This window comes from Microcaecilia unicolor, chromosome 7 (assembly GCF_901765095.1).
Source record: "Microcaecilia unicolor chromosome 7, aMicUni1.1, whole genome shotgun sequence".
Taxonomy (NCBI): domain Eukaryota; kingdom Metazoa; phylum Chordata; class Amphibia; order Gymnophiona; family Siphonopidae; genus Microcaecilia; species Microcaecilia unicolor.
In genome coordinates, this window is record NC_044037.1 from 158,754,407 (window position 1) to 158,782,398 (window position 27,992).

The 27,992-nt window shown below is 46.0% G+C and overlaps 1 protein-coding gene across 1 annotated transcript in view; it reads left to right on the forward strand.

Moving 5' to 3' along the window:
- Window positions 1-27,992, forward strand: part of IDH1 (isocitrate dehydrogenase (NADP(+)) 1) — a 144,762-nt gene that overhangs the window by 32,034 nt on the left and 84,736 nt on the right. The window contains exon 3 of the mRNA XM_030209795.1: window positions 18,253-18,544. Within this exon, the coding sequence (XP_030065655.1) occupies window positions 18,253-18,544 (292 nt within the window). The remainder of the gene's footprint in view (window positions 1-18,252; window positions 18,545-27,992) is intronic.

Here is a 27,992-nt window from a genome sequence, read left to right on the forward strand (position 1 = left end):
CTCTCTCCCTCCCAGCACCAGACATCCGTCCGTCCCTCCCTCCCTCCCTCCCTCCCTCCCAACACCAGGCATCCATCCCTCTCTCCCAGTATGAGGCATCACTCCCTCCCTCCCACCCAGCACCAGGCCTGCCTCCCACCCACCCAGCACCAGGCATCCGTCCGTCCGTCCCTCCCACCCACCCACCCAGCATCAGGCGTCCCTCCTTCGCACCCAGCATCAGGCATCCCACCCAGCACCAGGCCTGCCTGCCTCCCACCCACCCAGCACCAGGCCTGCCTGCCTCCCACCGACCCACACAGCACCAGGCACCAGGCCTCCAACCCAGCACCAGGCATCCGTCCCTCCCTCCCACCCACCCAGCATCAGGCAACCCTCCCTCCCACCCACCCAGCATCAGGCCTCCCACCCACCCAGCACCTAGCATCAGGCAATCCTCCCTCCCACCCAGCATCAGGCCTGCTTCCCACCCAGCACCCAGCATCAGGCCTCCCTCCCTCCCACCAAGCACCAGGCCACCCGCCCTCCCTCCCTCCGAGCACCAGGGCCCCCCCTCCTCTAAAATTTAAAAGGCATACCTGGTCGGGGTTAAGGCGGCGTCGGCAACGAAAAGTGTGTTGTTTGCTCGGCACACCTTTGGCCTTCCCTTCTCTCAAGCTTGAGAGACAGAAGGGGGCGGGCAGGTGGACCAGCAACGGCGCGTGTGCCAACAGAGCGGTCTCTGCGTGCCTTCTCTGGCACGCGTGTCATAGGGTCGCCATCACTGCCCTAGGTTCTAGTTTAAAAGCTGCTCTATCTCCTTTTTAAATGTCGATGCCAACAGCCTGGTCCCACCCTGGTTGAGGTGGAGCCCGTCATTCCAGAATTTTGCCCAGTTCCTTACACATCTAAAACCTTCCTCCCTGCACCATCGCCTCATCCACTCATTTAGACTCTGGAGCTGCCTGTCCTTTGGGTCCTGTGTGTGGAACGGGGAGCCCTTCAGAAAATGCTACTCTAGAGGTTCTGGGTACTAAGACAGTTGGCTCCTTCCCAGCACTGTTTAAAATCCTATCTTAGTCTCAGCAGGGCTCTTGCTGTTAGCAGAGGGCTCAAAAGTCTCAACCTGCATTGCAGCCTGTATCTATTTTTAGTAACCTACCTGTAAGAGGGAGGTAAAAATATTTTTTTTTCTCAGGTACATGGTCCCTTAAACCTCAGGTGGTTTCTCAAAATAGGCTGGATAGAATTTTGCCTTCACTTGGCAGGCCAACCTCGAAATTGCCACCGGAGCATCAAAGTTAAGCCCTCACCATAAGAAAATACTTTTAGAAAACCCCTCTTCTCTTTTACTGGCCGATGTGATTGAACCTGTTCAACGTTGGGAAAGAGGCAGGGATAAAAGAGATGGAAGGATACTTCCTGATCCTAGACCTGAGGGCCCTGAACATATATCTCGCATAACAAAAGTCAAGATGTTTTCCTTCGGCTCCCTCATTCCACTGCTTCAAAATGGGGACTAGCTATGTTCTCTGGCTCTGAAGAATGATAACATTCATATTCAAATATATTCCACATAATCCAAATACCAATTATTCAGCTCTATGTGACGTATTACAGTTAAATAAAAGCAGATTCAAATATTGATGTAACGATCGATCTGTTAAAGCAATTTACCTGGAGTTCCTAGGCTTTTTACAGAAATACTACATATCGATGAATAACATACTTATTTTAGGAACTTTTGAAAGAGAAACGTTTTCATAAATTTTCAGAATATTAAATAGAAATTTGTTTAATTTCAACTGGTAAATCATTCCACCATTTACTGCCTATATGAGAGAAATCTTTGCGTTATTATAGACTTGAAATTGATGTTTTTGTTTTTATAGTTAGGATAGTGAAGTATAAGGTAGTTTCTAGATTTTACGGATGCACTTCGAGCTGGTAAATCAATTAAATCCAGCATGTATTCAGGTTCCAAACCATGTGTTATTTTGTAAGTGAATGTGCAGATTTTGAAGATTAGCCAGTGTAGTTTGGAAAGTAAGAGAGAAGCTCTGTCAAATTTTGAAGACCTCAGTTGCAGGCCATAAGATATATCTGCGATTTGTCATAGAGAAACACCACTACCAGTAGTGCGTACTGCTGTTTGGCCTTACATTAGTGCCTTGAGCAGCCACAAAATGTTTAGTGGTCATTGCATCGTATCTATGCAGACTGGGGGGGGTGCATGTGTTTCCCTTTTTGGTCAATTGGGTAATGAAGGAAATCATAAGCCTATGTGTTATGCTCTTGTAAATTGTACAGTTAGTGTAATATAGAAAAGAATTGGGGGAATGTATTAGCAAGTATTCAGTGATTCACACTGAAGGCCATTGCAGGCATACAGAATGGGGTCTGCACAGAAACGAAATGAGATAGTCATAGAGAAGCTAGTTAATAACGGGGTAATATAACTTGCACATAGGGCTCATACAGATGCAAACTGGTTTTGGGCAGAATTTGTTTGCCTAAAAAGTGTGTGAAGATGTGAGGGTTCAGGTATTGACCTCCTCAAGATCACCCTTGACTGACTTTAGCAAAATACGTATGTCTGGCCTGTATCATTTTATGCACCTTATGCCAAAATAGGTAGTGCTAGATAACATCACTCATTACTGAGAGGCAGGTAGCAAAATTAGCAAATGTTATGTTACTAGTCAGTATTATGTGTGTACACTAGTGTGCCATATAGCTGGGTTTTCTTTCTGGTCCAATGCCTTTTGATCTCTCACTTTTTCTTCCTCCTGATAGTACAAAGCCAATATAGCATTATAGAAACTTTGAAGGTGGTTTCTTTAACTGAATAATTTGACCAAATACACATCTGTTTGTACTTTTGTTACTTCCATCTCACAGATGGCAATTTCTCTGTTCTCATCTGTGTTTCACTCTCGGGGTTGATTTCAGGGATATCCTTTCCAGTTTGAGGGATCCTTGAGCCCCCTCTGAGTGATGCCCCTCTTTCCTGGTTGGCTCTCAAGTCTGTCCCATTACTAGACAAACATGCAACTCAGGAAGTAGGACATTTTGCAATGAGCTGCGGATTTTGCATCAGTAATTTGCATGCTCGTTGCTTACCAAATAGCAGCAGATTTTTTTTTTATTGTTTAATTTTACAGTAGAAGCCACATACTGATATGGCTTTAACATGTGACTTTCTGCATCGGACCCCTCATGATTTGCAAGTTAAATGACAGCATTTATTAACTGATAATGATTTTTTGTTTGTTTTAGTAAACCTCATTCTAGGCATTGTGAACTGGTATTATCATTAGGCTCAACAAGCAGTACCTTTACTACCTAGGGGGCCAATGCAGAAAGCAGTGCATTAGAGCCCCTGACTGCACATGGGGTTCCCGCAAATAAATTGCCACAAGATTCAATAATCAATGTGCATGCAAATTACTGCTGTGTTAAAATGGCAGCCTTGCCAGGATGTACCACACAAGGCAGGGCGCTGCCATTTTCCAAGATATCAGCACTGGAGGCAGGAGCAAGTGGACATTGCTCCTGCCTTTCTTGAAATGTACGGCGAGGTGGGATCACGGAGGGGTCTGGGAGAGTGCCACTAGACAGAGGGATTTTAATTTTTTTTAATTGGGGGTTTGGTCTGGTAGGGAGTGGGCTACTAGATCGCAAATGAAATTTTTAAGGGCGGAGGACCACTAGACTTCCAGGGATGTCTAGTGGTCCTTCTGGGGAATGGGAGTAAGGCCGATGCAGACTGCTGCTGGGGTAGGGGGTTCACATCGGGAGGGGGGAGGGATGTGGGTAGACCACCAAGGTGGGCAATGCTGGCATCTGGGGCAGGTTGGTCAGGTTGGGGGGGAGAGGTGCTCGACCAACCCTTCTACGCTGCCCCGGACCCTGGCGTGCATTTTCTGCGGTAATCGCGTAGCCAAAGGTGTTTTGGGGGGGGGGTTGCATGCTGCAGGGTAGCAAATTCACCTCATTTGTGTGCATTTCAATGCAGTTGCTGTAAGGGTTTCCACACGAGTTAATACTATCTCACAGTAAAACTGAACTAAACAAAGGAAGCTTTTTGCATTGGCCCCTAGGAGTCTACTGTATAAGTGGAGAAAAGGTCAGAGGGCTGGGTCTGACTTGATAATTTGGAAGCTGACTATGTAAGAGTAGTCGTACTGGGCCAGACCAATCATCCATCTAGTCCAGTATCCTGTTTCAAACTACCTGAATAATTCTAATTTTGTTCTTCTAGATCCTTTTACAAATGATACTTCAGTTTACAAGTGAACTTTTTAAAGATGTATTTTTAAATTTTTGCAGTGTACTTTTAGCCCCCTTTTAGTCTGTGCAGTGACCTGATTTAATTGGAGGTAAAGAATTCAGGACCTCATGATCAAAAGCAAACTCTGGCGCTAGAGGCTGTTAACGCCATACTAGCGCCAGAGTTTGCTGCCGACCCATGATCAGAGCCCTCGAGCGCCTGAAACAGCGCACTCGAGGGCTCTCAGCGCAAGTACCATGCAGATGCATGCTAAACAGGGCTTCTAGCGCAATTAGCTTGAAAATGCATGCTAATTGGCGCTTAACGCATTCATCCCCAATGATCAGAGACCAGCGCGCCAAAGATTGAGTCGCTGGCCGCAGCAAAATCAACGCCAGCTCCGAGCTGGCGTTAGATTTTGCGGATCATTGGGGAGGAATGGTGAGCCCTGTCTAGCGTGCAGTTGCATGCTGGCAGGCCCCCCTTCCCCCCCAAGGCAAACGCGAATGGGGGGCTGGAGGTCCGGTGGACCTCTGGTCCCCCCGACGATCCCCCCCCCCCCATGTTCACGGAGGGCTGGAGATCCGGTGGGTGTCCAGCACCCCCGAACCCACGCCGCCTCCCGAAAAACGGTATCCTACCCTCCCACCCACCGACGGGGGGGGGGGGGGGAGCTGGAGGATCGGTGGGTCTCCAGCCCCCGAAACCCCCAGAAATCGTTGATTGGCCGCCTCCAGCCAAAGGATCTCCCACTGTGATTCATCGACGGGAGGGGGGGGTGAGGCCCACCCCTCCCCACCCCACCCCAGATCCTCCCCCCAGCGTTGTCCTTAGATTCCCTGGTGTGCTGTGGTGTCGTGCCGGCCCCCCTCCCGGCCCCCCTACCTTTTGTTGGAGGAGGGACGCAGCCTGCCTGCCTCCCTCCTCTTCCAGTCAGTCGATGCCCAAAATGGCGGCGCCCAGCCCCGCCAATTGCATCCTGGGATACGCAGGGCGGGCCTCCAGCCCCCCCCCCCCCCCCCGTCGATGGATCACAGTGGGAGATCCTTTGGCCAGAGGCGGCCAATCAACGATTTCTGGGGGTTTCGAGGGCTGGAGACCCACCGATCCTCCAGCCCCCCCCCCCCCGGTCGGTGGGTGGGAGTATAGGACAGTGTTTTTCGGGAGGCGGCCACTTAAGAATTGGGTTCGGAGGGGGGGGGGGGGATGCTGGAGACCCACCGGACCTCCAGCCCCCCCCCCCGTCGCTGTGCGGGAGGGTGGGAGACGGTTTGCGCGGTGGCCTCGTTCGGCATGCTGTTTGACAGGTTTGGGCGTTTGACAGCCCAGACCTGTCAAACAAGTGCGGGAGGATTGTGCTGAGCGCATGCTCGGCACATTTCTCCCGCACTTTAAACATGATAATCAAAGATAAGAGCGCTGCTTAGATTTGCATGCATTATCTTTGATCATCGATGCAGAAAAGCCCTGTGCTGTCCCGGCGCTATTTTTAGGGTGCTGTTTGGAACAGCGCAGGGCTTTTGATCATCTGGGCCTCAGAGCAGCAGGAACCAGGATACTCTTTCTATTCTTATATTTACATAGTGCCTTACTCTCTGAAATGCAGACTCAAAGTGGTTTACATTTAAAAAAAATAATAAAATTATAGTATAATGAAACAAAAAAGTCCCTAATGCAGACAAATCACGTAACCAGACAAAAACCACTCTCTTCACATCTATATTATAAAATAACACCACAAGCAATAATATTCACAAAACTTAGACCAGTTGAGAGGGTTGAAATGATGATGTGATGGAGAATTGAAGTGAAAAAGGAGAGTGCGGGGCAAATGAGTGCAGTGAAAGAAATGGGGGATATTAAGGGGTCTGTTTACTATGCTGTTCTAAGCAGTTAGTGTGGGTGTTAGTGTGCTGTAGCTCTTATCGTGGATCTGCATTAACAGCTACTGCATTCTAAAACCAGCCAGCATGATTAAAAATTCCGCGCTAGCTGCTTAGCATTGGTAGGGTTTAGATCTAAATGGGTCTTGGGCAGAGAGGTGAGGGCAACTCTTACAGCAGCACATGGGATATTACTGTATGCCGTTTAGGTTGGCAGTGGCTGCCAGATCTTTGTCAAAGGTGATTGTGGTCGTGGCAGCCTTCCTGTTCAGAGTGTGGATAAAAATGCATCCTTACCTGGACTGGCAGATTTGGGACGAGTTGGCCACAAGTGGAGTTCTTTAGGTGATTTATGCCAAAAGCAGTTTGATTCCTTCCCATTCACTGGAATACTGGCGGGGACATTTTGACACACTCATCCGTAAAACGTTTCTAATCAGGGAGAGGTTGCTCAATAATAGTCTTTTGCGCTGCGTTTCTGGCTATTTGCTGACATGCGCATTTAAAAAAAAAGTTATTTTACTTTCGCTGTACTGGCATTTATATATCGGCTCATCCCTTATCAAAGCTAATCGGGAGCTTCTGATTGCTTTAAATGTGTGTCCAGAACTGAAAGCTATGGAGCCACTAGTGGCCCTAGTTTGCTGGTGAAGTGGTCATGCTTACTATTGATGTGTAATGCTGTTTATTTTCCTGCAGTTTCTGTGAATTTTTTTTTTTTAATATTTTTATTAAGGTGCAGAACATACACATTGCATCCTGACCTATATATATCCATGACAGTACAGGATTGCAAATACAAGTACAAAGTGCAGTCGTACATCAAATATCAAAAAACTGAAAAACCAAGCGCAGCCTGTTGAACATACTAATGAAGAAACCCCCCCAACCACTTTATGCACACAGAGACATAATAGCTTAACAGTGCGTACATCCGCACCACTTTTTTTTTATATGTTAATACCCCCCACAAACAATCATCTCCTACTTACTTCCCCCCCTCTTCCCCCCCCCCCCCCCACTTCGGAGAAGGCTGAGATCTTGCATATAACACTACATAGAGCTGCCATAAATATCTATACGCCTGGCCACTCTTTTGTCCAGAGGACTGAAGCCGCTCCCTCTCCCAGCGAGCCAACTGTGCCATCTTTACTGTCCACTGATGCACAGTCGGTGGTTCTTCTGCTATCCAATTCACTAGTATAACTTTCCTAGCCACCATTAGCGCCACACACACAAAACGCACCTGAGATGAAGATAACCCCTGCTCATTCAAATATGACTCATCCCCCAGGAGCAGCTCCTTATAGGACCATTCAACGGGTATATCTAGCATGCGTTCTAAAGCCCCCAACACTCCCAACCAAAAAGTATGAAGTTTCATGTATTCCAGAAAAGTATGGACAAGTGTTCCCACTCGTTGTTTACAACGCACACACTTGTTGTCTTCCCACAACCCCATTCGTTTCCACTTCTCCCTAGTGATAAAAGCACCAAGTAGCAGCTTAAACTGCATTTCCTGTAAATTAGCACTGGGAGTCACTTTGAATGCCCCCATGAAGTATTTTGATAGCATTTCCACTGTGGTCTCCTCTCCCAACTGCTCCCCCCACCACCTGGCTAATCCACCAAAAAAGGATACCTCTCTCTGCTCCCTACCTAGGGCATACTATACTGCAAGCTTGTTGGCCTCCTTTGGGACCTGACAAAATATCTTATCCAAACTTGAGAAAGTCGGGCCACACGCTGTCACGGAGGATAATGTTGCACAATAATGTCTCCATTGCAAAAAGGGCAAAAAATCTGCATGCACCAAACTCCAGGTCTCCTGCGCCTGCTCAAAAGTAGGAAAAGAGTCCCCCTCAGGGCCCGTAAAATTCCCCACATACCGACAACCTTTTCGTGCCCATGCCTTAAAGCGTGTCCCTCCCTGCCCTGCCGGAAACTGGGGGTTATCAACTGCCGCTAAAAATGGAGAGGGGCAGGCACTCCTCCTAGACCTCCTCTCCACCAAACCCACACCCGCTTCAGCGGGCGAAGAAGAGGATGTAGACCCTCCTTCCTCCCTGCCGGCATTTGCAAGAGATTAAACACAGAGTGCGGCAGAGATCCCTCCTCCCATATAGACTGTGGCGCAAATCTCGTAGCTCCTGTATGCATCTCATGAATCCACCGAAATAGGGCTGCCACGTTATACAGACGTATATAAGGCAGCTGTAACCCCCCCCCCCCCAGCTCTGGGCTGCGTAAGTTTGACGAACCCTTTGAAGTATACTTCATCCCTTTTCATGATCCAGAGAAGCAACATCTGCAAAGGGTACAATAACTTTGGCAACATGACCATTTTGACTAATGCCACTCTGCCTAGCAGTGAGATCGGTAGTTCTCGTCATCGATGACATAACGCTTTGAGGCTGTCTAACTTGTCCTGTATGTTCCTACGGTTTATCACTCTCAAATCTCTATAAAGATACACCCCCAAATACTTCAAAGTTCCCAAAGACCATGCAAGAGGAAATGTTTACAACTGCTGACACACACATGGGGATGATACAGGCAATGCCTCTGATTTATTGAAGTTAATTCGCAGCCCTGAGACAGAACCAAACTGCAAAAGCAAGTCTATCAAGTTAGGCACTGACGTGGTGGCCTTATCTAAGTATATAAGCATGTCATCGGCAAATAAGTTAATTTTAAAGTCCTGGGATCCCACCTTAATACCCTGCACTCGGTCGGTCTTCCGAATTTTTGCAGCAAAGGGCTCAAGTGATAGCACAAATAGCATGGGCGAAAGCGGGAGTCCTTGCCTCGTGTCCCTCTCCAACACAAAAACCGGAGATAATGCTCCATTAATCAGAATCTGAGCTGTGGGGTTATGGTACAAAGCCCTCACACCTCCCAGAAATGCTCCCATGATCCCAAATTGAGGAACCACCCAAAACAAGTAATCCCACATGATCTTATCAAAGGCCTTCTCCACGTCTAGGCTCGTAATGATGGCGTCTCCTGGGATACCGCCTAATCTCTGCAAGACCGTCAAGGCCCGAAGAACATTAGAAGAAGCGTACCTGCCTTGCACAAACCCCGCTTGAGCCGTGTGTACTAACGCAGGCAGAACTTTCCCCAGACGGTGAGCTAAAATGTTCGCAAAACGTTTAATGTCTTGATTAAGAAGCGATATCGGGCGGTAAGACCCCAGCAGCTCCTTGTCTCTCCCGGGTTTGGGGAGCACCACTATGTGGACATGTGTCAGTCCTCCCCCCGCTTCACCTTCAACACATAAATGATGACAAAGCTCCTGAAAGGGAAGGCAAATCTTCTTGCCTAGAATCTTGTAAAACTCAGGCCCCAGCCCATCGGGCCCAGGCGCCTTTGCTAACTTGAAGCGCTTAATCGCCTGGCATATCTCTACCCCCTTGATGGGGGCATTTAAAACATCTCGTTATTCCTCCGACAGCTGAGGTAGAGACAGATCTTTGAAAAAAGACTCCCTCTGACCCCTGTCTGCCTCGCCCTTGTCATATAGTGCCTTATAAAACTTCACAAACTCATTCTGTATACCCTCCACTGATGCCACCACTCTGCCCTCTGGCGATTTAACCTTAGAGATGACCTTCTTTGCTCCCCTGTTCCTAACTAAGGTGGCCAACAACTTTCCTGCTTTATTTCCCCATCTATAGAGATTATATTTATACATGTGGATGTCCTGCGCTGCTCTGTCATTCAAAAGATCATTAATCTTCCTACAGATAGAATAGTATCCCTTTTTTCCCCCCTCATCTCTTGTAAAAATATGTGTTTCCCGCATATGCTGTAGTTGGTGGGACAAAGTAACCAGCTGTCTCTCTTTCTCCCTAAAGGTTTTTGCTACGTGTGCCAAAATGTGCCCCCGTAAGACTGCCTTACCTGCTTCCCATTAAGTAATGGGGTCCACCGACTCAGGATCATTGTCTAAAAGATAGTTAGCCCACTTTCGAAATAGGAGCGAAACTCGAAATCCAAATACAAAGTGGGGTTCATACGCCATATCCGTGTCTCTCCCCCCTGCCTCCAGCGCACATCTACCCATACCAAACAGTGATCGGACACCGCACCATCCACAATACTTGCAGCAACCGCCCTCGAAAGAAGTGAGGGGTCCAAGAGCAAATAGTCGAGCCTTGCGTGCACACTATGCACCTGCGAGAAAAGAAAGTGTAATCATGCAATTCAGGATTTAATATCCTCCAGATATCTAACAACCCCAACTCTAGCATCAAAAAGTTCACCCCCCTCTCTTCCCAAGCAGAAGGTCTTGGTTTTTCTGGTTTACAATCTATCAAAGGGTCTGCTGAGATATTAAAATCCCCTCCTACTACTAGATGGTATCCACTGATCGACACCAGCTGTGCGAGAAGACCTGAAAAAAAAGTGAGAAATACATTTGGTGCATAGACAGAACAAATAGCAGTCTTTTGGGCCTGCCACCTCTCCCATCCATAGGACAAATCAACCCTCTGGATCTTGAATCAATTTATGCATGCTCACATGGTGCTTCTTATGAAACAAAATAGCAACACGCCTTTGTCTGCTGTTGAAAGACGAAGAAACTAGCTCTCTCACCCATCCTCGCTTTAATTTCTGGTGTTCCACTTGTGTGAGATGCGTCTCCTGTAGAAATAGGGCATCTACTTTCATCTTAGAGCAGAAAGACAGAATCTTAGTACGTTTTACAGGAGAGTGAATCCCATCAACATTCAGTGACCCAACCCTCAAGTTACTCATATGGCAAAGAGAAACCAGACATCTTGCAGGCCAATAGTAATTTCAGGGTAGTGTCCTAGCTCACCACCCCCCTCCTTCCCCATTCCCGGAATCTTGTCTGTTCACTTGATATAGCACACACATTTCTCCCAACTCCAGAAATTACCTCCCCACCCATTGATTCTTCCCTATATACCCCCCCGATTCCCCCTCCATCCCCCCATTCCACATCCCCCCTGCACAAACGGTCATTTGATACCAAACATCCCCCCTTCTTGCACACCATGCACTCTGTCTCCCCAACCAGCCCTTCCCCCATTCACACCTAACCCCCAAACTCCCTCCCTCCCTCCTCTGTCTCCCAAGAACACCCAGTGTTACAATTCCCTCCAAAGAAACTGCTCCCCCCCCCCCCCCCCCGCTTACTACTGTTCCCCCAGAGTGGAACCCCACCTTCAAAGACCCTTCATTCTAAGAATATTGTATTAACTTCCCCAACTCTGTAGTCCCCATGGAAGTATTCAAGTTGCAATAATATCATTTTGAAAGAGCTTACAGTTCCACAACGAATCCCTCCTAAGTATAAACTTACGTTAACAGGAAAATGCATTGAAACATCTGCATAAACGTGAATAGAATTATACCAACATATGTTAACAGGAAAATACACAGGGCATTTACTCACTACCCCCCTGATTTCTAATCCCATATACCAAAACTTAGCGCAGGATATGAGATATTGGGGGATATTAAGCTGCTCACCCCCCCCCCCCCCCCCCGCCAGGGTCACGAACTGCCAGGGCTTGTAATAAGTCCCCACAATTGTTCTTCACTCACTTGCGCATGTCAGCTGTGTTCTCCCTCACGAACAACACACTTTCACCTCTAATAATATAATGTCCAATTAATAATCCCGTGTAAATCTAGGATTTTAACACACTCTGCCATAATACATCTCGTAATGATCTGTATTATTCCATACATCACACAATCCCAGAAGGATAAAGGATATGTCTCACTCACGGCTGCTCCAAACATCCTATTACTTCAGTCTGTCCATAAAGGAACAAAGCTCCTCAGGATTTTCCATGAACAAGATTTCCCTCATGCCATACTCGTACCCTTGCAGGAAATTGCAATGAGAATTTGATCCCCTTGTACAATTGGGAGCAGTATGAAGAAAAACGCTTACGGAGCTCCGACACTATTGGCGAAGAGTCCTGAAACAGCAGTACGCTTGCTCCGTTGTAGACTAAGTTCCTCCGCTGATGAAATCTGACCATTAGCTGAGCCTTTTCGGCATAATTGAAGATGCGGGCTATCACCAGCCGCAGTCTGACATTCTGATCCTTCAATACTCCCACTCGATGTACTGTTTCAGCTCGCAGCCTCTGCCCCTCCACTTCAAGGCCCAACTCCTTAGGTAGCCACGACTCCACTAGCTCCCAGAGGTCTTTCTCCTTCATACTCTCGGGCACTCCCACCAGCCTGATGTTGTTTCTCCTGCTCCTATTTTCTTGATCTTCGACTTTATCCTCCAGGATTTTGCATCTCTTCTCTTCATACCGGTAACCAAATCTTCCTGCCGCAAGAGCCGCTCCTCCGCATTCTGAATGCGGTTACCATGTGTTGTCAAATTCTCTTTCAACTTGTCTATAAAAGCATGCAGGGTCAATAATTTATCATCCAACACAGCAGCCATGTGTTTCATAATTTCTTTGATCGCCGCTTCCTGCAGCGTGATCACTGGCGGAGCTTGCATCTGATTTCCTCCTGCTTGTGCCTGCTCAGCCTCTATCTTAGCCTTGTGATGCTTTCCGCGATTCCTCTGCGCTCACGGGGTCTTCGCTGGCTTACCCGGACACCTTCACCTGAATCGTCTCCTCCGCCTGCCAACCGGCTCCCACGATGTTCCCCTACACTCCCAGGCAATTGTTTGGGGTCCAAAAACGGGGCAAGTAGCAGAAATATAGCTGTTTTAGTAGCTAAGAGCGAGGAGAGCAGCTAAGAGACGTCCGCTCAGGATCCAGCCATCAGGTGACCCCTCTGTGAATGTTTATTTTAGTAACTGTTTTTGCAGATAAGTAATTTATATTCAATATATTGTATTTAGTTCAGTGTTCAGTATTTATTTTTAATAGCCTCACAGAAATGCGAGCAGGAACCTAACCTTGTATTTCTCATAGGAACAACGCTTCACTCTTTGCGTTTTCTCAAAACCTAACATTTTCAGTTAGTGCAGATTTTTTGGAACCGTACCCTCACGAATAGTGAGAACACTTATTATATTTGCTGCATGATTACGTTTTTGTATTTTTTTTCATATTGTCAAAACATTTTTGAGTTTTTATATATCTTTGTATTTAAGGGGCCCTCTTACTAAGCTGTGTTAGACGCTAATGTGTGTATAACACAGGATGTGTTAAAGCATTCTGCATTAGTTTTGCTATCTACGCATGCTGAGTAAGCAGTATTATTTTTTTTGTATTTTGTTTGGAGAGGGCTTGTTAGGATTGGAGAATGGGTGTGTATGTTCTAATCAGCTAGTGCGCATAACACTAACTGGTTAACACATCTATAAAGCCTCCTAAATAGGAGGTGGTAAGTGCTTCAGCAGTAATGTTTTTTTGTTTGTTTGTTTTTTTAAATGGCTGCACACTAATGCTAACATTTAGCACACAGCCAAAAAAAGATGGAATAGAAAAAGGCTGAATTTACTGCTGCAGTAGAAATGAGCTTACATAAGAATATAAGAGTAGACATACTGGGTCAGACCAATGGTCCATCTAGCCTAGTATCCTGTTTTCCAAACAGTGGCCAAGCCAGGTCACAAGTACCTGGCAGAAAACCAATTAGCAGTTAACGTTCCATGCTTCAAATCTCGTGGCAAGCAGTTGCTTCCCCATGTCTGTCTCAATAGCAGACTATGGACTTTTCCTCCAGGAATTTGTTTAAACCTTTTTTAAACTCAGATACGCTAACCGCTGTTACCACATCCTCCAGCAAAGAATTCCAAAACTTAACTATTTGTTAAGTGAAACATTTCCTCTTACTTGTTTTAAAGGCATGTTCATGTAACTTCTCAAGTGTCCTCTAGTGTTTGTACTTTTGGAACGAGTAAAAAAATCGATTTCCTGCTACTCGTTCTACATCACTTGGGGTTTATAGAACTCAAGCATAGCTTCCCTCATCTGTCTCTTCCAAAATGAAGAGCCCTAACCTCTTTAGCCTTTCATCATACGAGAGGAGTTCCATCCCCCTTATCATTTTGGTCGCTCTTCTTTGAACCTTTTCTAATTCTGCTATATCTTTTTTGAGATACAGCGACCAGAAATGAACGCAATACTCATGCGGTCGCACCATGAAGCGATACAAAGGCACAGGCAGCTCCTTGTGACTCTGGGCAAGTCACTTAACCCTCCATTGCCCCAGGTACAAAAAAGTACCTGTATACAATATGTAAGCCGCATTGAGCCTGCCATGAGTGGGAAAGCGTGGGGTAGAAATGTAACAAAAAAACCCCAAAAATTATAGTATTTTCGGTCTCACTTACCATTTCTTTCCTAATAACTCGTAGCATCCTGTTTGCATTTTTGGCCGCCTAAGCAGAAGATTTTGGCGTATTATCTACAACGTCACCTAGATCTTTTTCTTGAGTGCTGACCCCAAACATAGACCCTAGCATCAGAAATCTATGATTTGGATTATTCTTTTTAATGTGCATCACCTTGCATTTGTCCACGTTAAATTTCATCTGCCAAATGCCCAGTCTTCCAATTTCCTAAGGTCTTCCTTCAATATTTCAGTCCACACGTGTTTTAACAACCTTGAATAGTTTAATATCATTTGCAAATTTAATCACCTCACTCATGTTCCAAATTCTATATCATTTATAAATATATTAAATAGCACTGGTCCCAAATCAGATCCCTGCAGTACTCCAGTGTTCACCCTCCTCCATTGAGAGACATGACCATTTAACCCTACCCTCTGTTTTCTGTCCAATGACCAATTCCTAATCCACACCAGAACCTTTCCTCCTATCCCATGGCTCTTTAATTTTCTCAGGAGTCTCTCATGAGGAACTTTATCAAAAGCTTTTTGAAAATCTAGGTGCACTACATCAACAGGCTCACCTTTATCCACATATTTATTCATGCCTTCAAAGAAATGAAACAAATTGGTGAGGCAAGACTTCTCTCTGCTGAACCCATGCTGACTCTGTCCCATTAAACCATGTTTGTCTATGTGTTCCGTAACTTTATTCTTTATAAAATTTTCCTCTATTTTGCCAGGCACCGACGTCAGGCTTACCAGTCTGTAATTTCCCGAATCACCCCTAGAACCCTTTTTTAAAAATTAGCGTCACATTGGCCACCCCCCCAATCTTCAGATACTACGAATGATTTTAACAACAGGTTACATATTACTAACAGCAGATCAGCAATTTCATGCTTGAGTTCTTTGAGTACCCTTGGATGTATGCCATCCGGTCCAGGTGATTTACTACTCTTTAGTTTGTCAATTTGGCTCACTACGTATTCCAGGCATCATCACCCTTGAAAACCATTTCTGGTGTAGGCAGATCTCTTACATCTTCTTCTGTAAAGACAGAAGCAAAGAATTAATTGTTTCTCTGCTATGACCTTGTCCTCCCTGAATGCCCCTTTTGCTCCTTCGTAATCTTAACGGTCCCACGGATTCCCTCGCAGGCTTTCTGCTTCTAATGTACCTGAAAAAGTTGTTGTGAGTTTTGCCTCTGTGGCTAGTTTCTTTTCATATTCTCTTTTAGCCTTCTTTATTAGGCTAGTGCTTATGTTGCCTTGTATTTTCTTCATTTGAATCTTTTTTTTTTTTTTCCATTCTTTGAAGGACAATCTTTTTGACTGTAATACCCTCTTTTACTTCACCTTTTAACCACGGTAACTGTTATTTTCTCTGGGATGGAGGAGTGGCCTAGTGGTTAGGGTGGTGGGCTTTGGTCCTGAGGAACTGAGTTTGATTCCCACTTCAGACACAGGCAGCTCCTTGTGACTCTGGGCAAGTCACTTAACCCTCCATTGCCCCATGTAAGCCGCATTGAGCCTGCCATGAGTGGGAAAGCGCGGGGTACAAATGTAACAAAAATGAATTAAAAAAATTTCCACCTTTTCAAATACATGGAATGCATCTGAACTGGGCTTCCAAGATGGTATTTTTGAATAATATCCACTCCTGATATACCATCCTAGCCTTAGCAACTGATCCTTTTAGTTTCTTTTTAAACATTTTCCTCATTTTATTATAGTCGCTCTTTTGAAAATTAAATGTAGCTATAGATTTCCTTTGCAGGTTCATTTCAGATAGTAGCTCAAACTTGATCATGTTATGATCACTGTTTCCCAGGGGACCTTACACTGCCACTTCTCACACTATGCCCTGCATACCACCAAGCACCAGATCCAAAATGGCTTCCCCTCTCGTCGGTTCCTGGACCAGTTGCTCCAAGAAGCAGTCATTTAGTACATCTAGAAATTTTATCTCCCTGGTACTCCATGATGTAACATTTATCCAGTCTGTATAGGGGTAATTGAAATTACCCATTATTATACTGTTGCCCAATTTGCCAGCTTTCCTAATTTCTGTAAACATTTCTTCATCCATCTGTTCGTTCTGTCTGTCAGATGGTAGTACAGCCCTACAAGAATACTCCTTCCTTTCACACATGGAATTTCTATCCATAATGATTCCACACTGCTATCTGTTTCATGTGGAATGTTTCTTTTATTTGACCCACCCCCTCCAATTTGATCCTTTCTATCATTGCGATACAATTTGTATCCTATTAACACAGTGTCCCATTGATTGTCCTCTTTCCACCAAGTCTCTGAGATGCCTGTTATATCTACCTCATCATTTAGTGCTATATTCTCCCATCTTATTTTTTAGACTTCTAGCATTTGTATACAGGCACTTCAAATTGTGTTTTTCCCCCTTTGATCTACAAGCTGTTTAGCGTGTGAGTAGACTCACATAAGGACACGCTAACTCCATTTCAGCACAGCTTAGTAAAAGGCCCACTAAATATATATTTTTTAATTTTTAAAACTGAGTATTAATCATATTTTGTAAACCCTGCTGGAGCTGCTGTTTTTCTTACTGTGTTCTTTTTTGCCCATTTTGGTGACTGTACCAGGGATCACCTTTTTTTTTTTTTTTTTTTTGCTTTATTTCAAAATTAATTTGTTGGCTTGAACTTAGAGATCATAAAGGATTTTTGGAGAGTTTAAAATTTATTTTGTACAGGAGAAGATGCAGCTTTTCTCTAGCCGTGCTTATATATAAGAAGATATTTTAAGGCCCTCACTGACTGTAGCCTAATGATGTAATAATAGATTCAATGCAGACTGCATTTAAATGAATTCAAATACGATCATTAGTTACCCTGCTGCTGTGCCCCCCTCAAAAAAACTCTCAGGTTTTAAGCGCTGGAAACGTTTTCTGCCAGGTCCAGGCGCGTTAGAAGGGTTGGTTGCACCCCTTCTCTCCTTCCAACTCGACAACCCTGCCCTGAATGGGTTTTCCCTTTATTTAAAAAAAAAACCCTGTTGTTTTGATGGGCCCCATTTTCAGTATTAGCTCATCCCCCCCCCCCAAAAAAAAAAAACACTTAAAAAATTCCCTGATGGTCTGGTGGCTCCCCCCAGTTGTAAGGTAGCCTCACAGTTCATTGGATCTCCCCAGCCAGGCCCATTCCCCCTTCCTCTGAGTCACAAGTCACTTCCCTGGTGGTCTAGTGGAGACCCACTCCACATCCCCTGAATTTTTTTTCATAGGCAGCAGGAGCGATGTCTATGTGCTTCTCCTTCTCTGGGCCACAATCTTCAAAATGTCCAGGGATATCCTGAAAACCCCAACTAGTTGGGTGTGCCCCAAGGACTGGGTTGAAAACCTCTGTTTTAGAGCATGCTGCAGAAATTTTGTGGCACTAGATTCATGGTAGAGGGAAACTCTAGCGTGAATCTTTAACCATTGGCTCCTGAGAGCTGTGCAGAGCTGATAGTCAAAATCCTTTGTTCCACTCAAAAATGATGCTGCTTCTGCCTGACTAAGAAGAATCTACACTGGTCCATGACAGCAGTTGCAATTGTGATTTCTAGTTTTCAAAAGCAGTTCCTATAAGTAATTAATAAAATTGGGATAACATCTTGAAGCCAGTCTTTCACCTGGGAAAAATCCAGGAATCAATAGATGAAAATCAGTTGAAACTGAAAACAAAGATCCCTACTGATTATTTTATTTCAGATTTTGTCACATTATCACATCAAATTCACCGTCTTGGTTTGTCTGCTTAAGCATTTCTTTCCTTCTTTTTTTTTTAATTTTTATTTGAAGCTATGATTTGGGCATTGAGAATCGAGATGCCACCAATGACAAGGTCACAATTGAAGCTGCAGAAGCTATAAAGAAGTACAATGTGGGTATCAAGTGTGCTACCATCACCCCTGATGAAAAAAGAGTGGAGGAATTTAAATTGAAACAAATGTGGAAATCTCCAAATGGAACCATCAGAAACATCCTGGGAGGCACTGTCTTCAGAGAAGCCATTATTTGCAAGAACATCCCCCGTCTGGTATCAGGCTGGGTCAAACCTATTATCATCGGGCGTCATGCGTATGGAGATCAGGTGAGTCATTTTTGTTAACTCCAGTCAGTGGTGTGCTGGTAAAATTTTTTTTTTTTTTTTTTTTTTATATATCATTTTTTATTGATGACCAAAATATACAAGTGACAGTAAAGTGAGAAAAGCATTGCATTACAAGTGTGTTCCAATAGTCTGATGAACATCTAACATATTCAAAATGGCCATCTATGATTTTATTTTTCATCCTATGCCCTTCTAACCCCCCACCGTCCCACCTCCCACCCACCCTCCTCCCCGCAAGCTTACCCGTTCAAGATTCTACTGCGAGCCGTGGGGGTCAGGGTATCCCAAAACAGTAACCAACATTGTAATAGTCGATCTCCCTTTGGGGATGCTAAGTCATTTACTTCCCTACGTTCCAGGGCACCTAGGGAAATCATAAGGGATCGCCATCGTGGCACAGAAGGTGGTTCCGATGAGATCCAATTCAATAAGATCGTTTTCTTTCCCATAGCAGTCGCCCTGCGGAGGAATGGCAACATGCCCCTTCTTCGGTTCCCCCTCACTTTGTATTTATCAAACAAAAGAGTAGGCAAGGGGCACCATTGCAACCCCCAGATAGTCGAGACGAATGTACAAAGTTGTATCCAGAAGGCACGGACCGGAGGGCACAACCAGAATATATGTCCCAAGTGCGCCCCAGATCCCGCACACTTAGGGCAGTCATCCAAAGGTCGTAGGGCAGCTCTAAGCGCTCTATGTGGTGAGATATATATTCTCATAGTGAATTTATATTGGGATTCCTGTAGTATCACATCTTTAAAGGTCCTATATCCAATTGTCAGATTAGCCTGTACCATCGCGCCAGTAATAAGACAGCCCAAATCTCCAGTCCAAGCCCCAGCGATCTGGTCATATGGTATCTCCGGGCAAAGCTCTTTAAGTTTAAAATGGTAAAATTTAAGAGGAACCGAAAGCTGCGCCTCCAGATCCAGCAAATCTGTGATTTGCCTCCGTCTCTGCGAGGTCAACGAAACTCGGGGGAGGGAGGCAATGTAATGACTCAATTGTAAGTAGGAGAGGGTAGCCCATGCTGGAAGTCCAACGTTCTCACACAAGTCTTTGAAGGACCTACATTTGCCCTCTTTTGTTAGTACTTGGAACAGGAATATTGTCCCCCCCTCTCTCCATGCCTGGAAGGTCCCAGTATCCGTGCCCACTGAAAAATCCGCATTACCTCCAATCGGTAGGAAGGGGGAAGAGTGGCACTCAAACCCTCCAGTTTTGCACAGCCATCGCCATGTACGTCTCAGTGGCGCAAAAATAGGGGCGTATCCCTTGGCAGTAGGTGCTTTGCCAGTTGGCGCATGCAGCCAATAACTAAAGTGATACTTGCTCACCATTTTAGTTTCAGAAACAGGAAAAGAAAAATAGGATGTGCCCCTAAACCAATCTGTAAGGTGTCTCATGCAGCCCGCCACTGACATACGTTGAATGCTGTGTACACCCAACCCTCCCTTATGTATTGGAAGGTATGTCTGCTTTAATGTAACCCTGGGTCTTTTCCCTTTCCATAGATATCTAGCTAGTAGCCTATGTAGTTTCCGCTCATCTTTATGTAAGAAGAATAGAGACAGTACTTGGACCACATATAACCATTTAGGGACCAAGACCATATTGTACAGAGCTACGCGCCCCCACAAAGACAGGGGAAGGCGCTGCCACATTTCTAAGGTGTGTTGTGTCTCTTTCCACAAGGGGGCTAAGTTGGTTTTGTAAAGTTGTGTTAACGATGTTGGTAATCTAATCCCCAAGTAAACCAGGTAGTCAGTGGTCCACTTCAACGGGAACCGTCCCTCCCAGCGTTCCCGCACTGAAAGGGGTATTGGTAGCGCCTCAGACTTCTGTGAATTAAGTTGGAAACCCGAATAGTATCCAAACTCTGCTATGTGATCTAAGGCTATTGGCAACGATGTCTGGGGGTGCGTCAACACTAGGAGAATGTCGTCCGCGTAAGCCAATACTTTGATATGAAGCTGCGGCAGCTGAACTCCCCTTACATCTGGGTCTTTTATGATGTTGCGCAACAGGGGCTCCAAGTAGATCAAAAACAGGAGTGGGGATAGGGGACAACCCTGTCTTGTGCCCCGTCTTACCAAAAAACGTGGAGTACACATTCCATTCACTAGGACTCGGGCCCCAGGATCAGTATATAATGTATCTATTGCATGTAAGTACCACCCAGACAACCCTATGTATTTAAGTGTTTGGAAGAGGTAGTCCCAATTCACTTGGTCAAATGCTTTAGTAGCGTCCAGGCCCGCCAGCAATAGTGGGTGACCCGTGGCCTCAGCTTGCGCCACAGCCATCAGGGCCCTACGTACATTTAGGCCTGGATGTCTCCCCCGCACAAACCCCACCTGGTGGTCCCCCACCAAAGCCGGGAGATGTGTGGCCAATCTATCAGCAAGGATTTTAGCTAGAATTTTTACATCAACATTAAGAAGGGAAATTGGCCGATAAGACCCCGGCAGATCAGTTGGCTTACCCGGTTTAGGGATAAGAACAATTAGAGCTTCATTCGATTCCCTGGGCAGCCTCCCCACTACCACAGCTGCATCAAGGTGAAGCGTCAGGGGAACACTCAGTTGGGTCGACAGTAATTTATAATATTCCGTAGAGAATCCGTCCAGGCCCGGAGATTTTCCCAAAGATAAACCCCTGATCGTTTGTTGAATCTCTCGGGCCTGGAGGGGAGCATTCAGCTGATCTCTGATTGCAGGGGACAACACTGGAAGGCCTGCATCTCTCAAGTAATCTTCTAATTTTGGTCCCCCCTGCTGCGCCTCCGGTTGGTACATTCGGGAAAAATAATCTCGGAATATGGTCAATATATCTTTAGGGCAAGATTTACGGGAGCCATCAGGCGCTAGCACCGTAGGGATGAATGTCCTCTCTGACCAAGCCTTTGCAACTTTAGCTAGCAATTTCCCAGGTCTGTTACCCAATTTGAAATATTGATATTTACGACTAAAGGCTTGCTTCTTAGCACGTTCGTGGAGCAGTGAGTCTAGGGCCACTTGTGCCGCAATCACATTATCATAGTTGGTCTGGGTTCGACAGCGTATGTGTGCACGTTTGGCTTGTTGATATTTTCGCTCTAGTAAAATTATACCTTGGGAGATCTTTTTGTGTCTTGCACTTAAGTAGCTAATGATTTCCCCTCTCATAACCGCTTTAGAAGTTTCCCAAAATAATGTTGGATTATCTTTATGGGCCACATTATCAGATTCAAACAAGTTCCATTTTTGTACTAGAAATTTACCAAAGTCTTTGTCCCCAGCTAAGTAGGATGGGAACCTCCAGGACTTAAATCTGTCCACATTGTGTCCCAGTGCTATATCGGCCCAAACTGGAGTGTGATCTGAGATCCCCATAGTTGCCATGTCTGTATTAATTACCCGGGAAAAAAGCGATGTGGAAACCAAAAGGTAGTCTATGCGAGACCAGGTTTTATGGGCCTTCGAGAGGTGAGTATAATCCCGCCTCTGTGGAAATAGTAACCTCCAGGGGTCCACTAGATCCATTAGCTTACAAAGATAAGGCAATCCTTTGCTGCGGGGTAGTGCACTCCATGCCCCAACCGTCGAGCGGTCGAGGTCCGGATCAAGCACCTGATTGAAGTCTCCCGCTACAATCCAAGGGGCCGTGTCATATTTGAGACCTAGGTTTATCAGAGTCTGGAAAAAATCTGCATCATAACCATTTGGACCATATATAGCACATAGGTAGTATTCCTGTCCCATAATGTTAAGATGGAGCAAGACATATCTTCCCTTTGGGTCTTTTCCTATTAATTTAGAAGTGCATGGGAGCCCTCTCCTAATCAGTATGGCCACTCCTCCCCGTCTAGCCCCGGAAGAGGAGTAATAACACTCCCCCACCCATTGTTGGCGCAGCTTTCGGTGTTCCTCATCTGAGAGTTTAGTCTCTTGTAGGCAGACTATGGAAGCCTTTAGGCGTTTCAAATGTGCTAAAATTTTTGATCTCTTAATCGGAGAGGTAATCCCAGCCACGTTCCAGGTCACTAATCGTAAAGGTTCAGTCAGGGTGATCCCCTAAAAGTTGTCAAATTAACATGTAACAAAGCTAACATAGCGCCCCGGTTGCCCAGCCCCAACCAAAGGCTCATTATATCAAATATCACATAGTTATACCAAGCTTTACCCAATCCCACAGCCCATCTTTTTTCCCCATCATCATTCTGCTCGCCTCTACCTCTATTCCCACCCTCCCCACCCCTCTTTATCCCCCCCCTGCCCTCCCCCCATCTTCCCCCCACTATTCATCTAACCTATCTTACCAACCTCACTCCGTTCTAGTGAGTGTAGAAGGCAGAGGTCTAGATGCTATAGGAACCCTACCCTTCTTTCAAATCAAGAAATGTTTCATAGTTAATGTCTCACATATCCCAAAGAGCTGCAAGAATCACGGTACAGGGTGTTTGGATATCTTCCCCGTCCAGCCCATTCTTGAACCGTTCTGCCATGTGTCTCCGGTCTGCTATCTTGTTCACCAATCAACTCGGTCTCACTCTTATTCCACAGTCAATTGTCGGCATTAGCAATCCAACAGGAACTTTCTGGAACTCAATCAAATTAGAAATCCAACCGGCAACCGCCAACCAAGAACACTGTCAACATACCAGCATGGTTAAAACCATCTACTGATTAGATTAGCGATCCCCCCAGGATCAGGTCTGATGATGATTCAACCAATCCACTGCAGCTTCTGGGTTAGTGTAAGCCGTCCAGGTTCCGTTCTCCAGGATCTTCAGCGTTGCTGGATATTGCAGAGTAAACTTGAGCTTTTTTTCCACCAGGCAAGTGCAAACTGTAGAAAAAGCTCGTCGTTGTGCTGCCAAAGCCGCGGAGTAATCCTGAAAGATGCGAATTAAAGTCCCATCATACTTTGTAGTTTCCCTGCAGCTTTTATAGTATCGCAATATTGCCGCTTTTTGAGCATAACAGTGGAATTTTGCTATCACCACTCTAGGCCTCGATTCTCTTGTTGGCCTGGGTCCTACGCGATGTGCACGTTCAATTCGGATCGCTCGGCCTTCACCCGCCTCCGGGAAGTGCGCTTGCAGCCATGTCTCCAATGTTCGTTTTAAATCTTTATCTGCCAAGGATTCTGCGAACCCCACAAATCTGAGATTATCACGGCGCGAGCGGTTTTCCAAATCTTCTACGCGCTGCGTATTCTCTTGGACTAGGCGTTGTAATCTTTCTATCTCCCCCGAGTGATTTTGCTGACCATCTTCTACCTCCGCAACCCGGGCCTCCAGCTCTCCCGCACGACGTGAGAGTTCCGTCGTGAGCACCGACAGGCCCGATATCTGGGCAGAAAGCTGGTCAAATTGAGGGGCCAGCGCGCCCACCACTGCTTCCGTAAGTTCTGGCAGCGTGAAGTCAGAGGCCGGGCGGGAGGGTGAGTTCGCCGGCGAGGCGGCCGCCATCTTGGATTCGCCAAGTCTCGGTTTCTCTTCTTTTTTCTTCATGTTTTTCCCGGTTTGCGCCATCGCCGATCTTGTTAGATATTTGTCCATACACTGGGGGAGCGAACGCGTCCTAGATTATCTATTTTGGGGTCGGAGACACCTTTAAAAGTTCAGTTTTCGGGCAGGGTTCCCAGCAGCAGAAAGTTCCACGTCTTTCCTTGCTCACAGCATCACGTGACCCCCGTGTGCTGGTAAATTTTTAACAGGCTTTCTCCCCAGGTATTGCCAGGCCTGCAATTGTTTTTTTTTTTTTTTTTTTTGAGGGGGGGGTTGCAGAGGTGGACTGGAGGGGGGGGAATGCATTACTCTGTCTCTTCTTCCCCCTCATGTCAGAGCTCCCATTAAACCATAAGGCCCCCATTAAACAACAAATCTTTATAGCCCAAATCAAATGCCATGTTCATAGCCTTATATACATATATCATGGTGCATGATGAAAAGCTTTCACAAACTTCTGTTCAGCTTGCACTTTGGAATTTCTCCCCTGAGGCTTCTCATCCTGAGACCTATCCAAAAAAATCTTTAGGGTCCAGACCTTCAGTTTGAGAACTCATTCCTGCCTGAGTAAACAGCTTGGATCAAAGAACTAAAAGAGAAGGTTGTCATGCTGAAGTACAAATTTTCATAATGAAACAGTGATTGAATATTCACATAGCAAACACCCTGAGTCAACAGATTTCTTTTCCACTGAACATAATTAACTTTGTATGAACTTGACTGCTAATAGTGTGCTGAACTGGACAATGTTGGAACAATTTAGACTGACTTTGGACAGTTCTCTTTGAAATAGTAGTAATAAAAAAAGGCAAGTGCATTTTTATAATATACCACTGCATTCCATAAAGCAAAAGGAGCAAGATCCCACATGCCGTGCACAGGAAAAAAAAAAGATGTTAAATGCTCCCAGGTTTCAATCTAATTCATGTTTAATGTGGGATAAAATTCCATAAATAAGTAAATAGAACAAAACTCTGAATGTTGAGCACCTGATTCTCATAACTTGATGTCTTTTTAGTGGCCCTTTACTAGGAGAAAAAAATTATCTCTGCACGTTTTACAGTATCCTCTCCACCCCATCCACCTACCTACCTATTCCAGACCTCCTCCCGGTCCTCCGAGCCACAGGGTGCCATCCCGGCACATACCTGAAGCCACCCTGGTGGTCTAGTGGATTCTTCTGGGCAGGAAAGATCCCCAGTCTTTGCTGCCGGTGCTGACCCTCTTACTCGAGGCTGCTGCATCTTTTTTAAAATGGCTACTGAGACTTACAATGGGGGCCTCACAAGACTTCAGCGGAAATCTTGTGAGGCCGCCCCTTGGAAGTCTCGGCAGTTATGTTTAAAAAGCGCTGCGGCAGCAAGAGAGGGTCAGCGCCGGCAGTGGGCAAGAAAGACTGGGGTTCTTTCCTGCCCTGAAGAATCCACTAGACCACCAGGGTGGCTTCAGTTCAGATATGTGCTGGGACCCTGCGGCTCAGGGGAGGAGAGGCAAACAGATCACGGCCGTGCAAAAGGCAATAGCAGGGAGCAGGATGGAGCCCTGCCTGAATTCAACAACCGACTCACAAAATGTTTAAAAACTTAACAACTGGCTCTTGCGATCCAGTGCGAGCCAGCTCCAGCACACCACTGGCTCCAGTACAGATTTGCTTTTCCTAAAATATAAAGCAAACTATACACCTGAATCCAATTCATTAAAATCACAATAAAGAACTAATCAGTATCAGAGCTTTGTATACTGTATAAGTGCTGAGTCGTTTGAAGCACTTTATACTCACTCTGTTTACCTGGATGTCAGCTCTAAAGGTATGACACTGAACTATACCCAGCACTCCATTAGGCACATTTTCGAAAGAGATGGACGTCCATCTTTCGACATAAATCGGAACATGGACGTCCATCTCCCAGAGATGTCCAAATAGGTATAATCGAAACCCGATTTTGGACGTCTCCATCTGCAGTCCGTCGCAATGACGTCCAAATCTCAGGGGGGCGTATCGGAGGTGTGGTGAAGGCGGGACCCGGGCATGGCTAAGACTTGGACGTCTTTGAGCCATAATTCTAAAGTAAAACTTGGACGTTTTCACCCAGACTTTTTTTTTTTTTTTTTTTTTTAACGAATAAGGCACAAAAAGGTGCCCAAAATGACCAGATGACCACCGGAGGGACAGGGGATGACTTCCCCTACTCCCCCAGTAGTCACCAACCCCCTCCCACCCTAAAAAAAAAAAACTAAAAATTTTTTTTGCCAGCATCAAAGTATGCAGGTCCCTGGAGCAGTTTTAGTGGGTGCAGTGCACTTTAGACAGGCGGACCCAGGCCCACCCCCCACTTACCTGTTACTACTACTACTATTTAACACTTCTAAAGCGCTACTAGGGTTACGCAGCGCTGTACAATTTAACATAGAAGGACAGTCCCTGCTCAAAGAGCTTACAATCTAAAGGACACGTGAACAGTCAGTCAGATAGGGGCAGTCAAATTGGGGCAGTCTGGATTTCCTGAAAGGTAAGAGTTAGGTGCCGAATGCAGCATTGAAGAGGTGGGCTTTAAGCAAAGACTTGAAGATGGGCAGGGAGGGGGCTTGGCGTAAGGGCTCGGGAAGGTTGTTCCAAGCATAGGGTGAGGCGAGGCAGAATGAGCGGAGCCTGGAGTTTGGCGGTGGTGGAGAAGGGTAATGAGAGGAGGGATTTGTCTTGTGAACGGAGGTTTCGGGCGGGAACGTAAGGGGAGATGAGGGTAGAGAGGTAGTGAGGGGCAGCAGACTGAGTGCATTTGTAGGTTAGAAGGAGAAGCTTGAACTGAATGCGGTATCTGATGGGAAGCCAGTGAAGTGACCTGAGGAGAGGGGTGATATGAATATGTCGGTTCTGGCGGAATATAAGACGTGCAGCAGAGTTCTGAACAGATTGAAGGGGGGATAGGTGGCTAAGTGGGAGGCCGGTGAGGAGTAAGTTGCAGTAGTCAAGGCGAGAGGTAATGAGAGCGTGGACGAGAGTTCGGGTGGTGTGTTCAGAGAGGAAGGGGCGAATTTTGCTGATGTTAAAGAGGAAGAAGCGACAGGTCTTGGCTATCTGCTGGATATGCGCAGAGAAGGAGAGGGAGGAGTCAAAGATGACTCCGAGGTTGTGGGCAGATGAGATAGGGAGGATGAGGGTGTTATCAACTGAGATAGAAAGTGGAGGAAGAGGAGAAGTGGGTTTTGGTGGAAAGACGATGAGCTCAGTCTTGGACATCTTCAGTTTCAGGTGGCGGTTGGACATCCAGGCAGCAATGTCGGATAAGCAGGCTGATACCTTTGCCTGGGTCTCCGCGGTGATGTCTGGTGTGGAGAGATACAGCTGGGTGTCATCAGCATAGAGATGATACTGGCAGCCATGAGAGGAGATCAGGGAGCCCAGGGAAGAGGTGTAGATTGAGAAGAGAAGGGGTCCAAGGACAGATCCCTGGGGAACACCAACAGATAGCGGGATGGGGGTGGAGGAGGATCCATGAGAGTGAACTCTGAAGGTGCGGTGGGAGAGATAAGAGGAGAACCAGGAGAGGACAGAGCCCTGGAACCCAAATGAGGACAGTGTGGCAAGAAGTAAATCATGATTGACAGTGTCAAAAGCGGCGGATAGATCGAGGAGGATGAGGATGGAGTAGTGGCCTCTGGATTTGGCAAGAAACAGGTCATTACTGACTTTAGAGAATGCTGTTTCTGTCGAGTGTAGAGGGCGAAAACCGAATTGAAGTGGATCGAGGATGGCATGAGAGGAGAGAAAATCAAGGCAGCGGCTGTGAATGGCGCGCTCAAGTATTTTGGAGAGGAAGGGTAGGAGGGAGATGGGGCGGTAGTTGGAGGGACAGGTAGGGTCAAGTGATGGTTTTTTGAGGAGAGGTGTGACTACGGCGTGCTTGAAGGTGTCAGGGACAGTTGCAGTGGAGA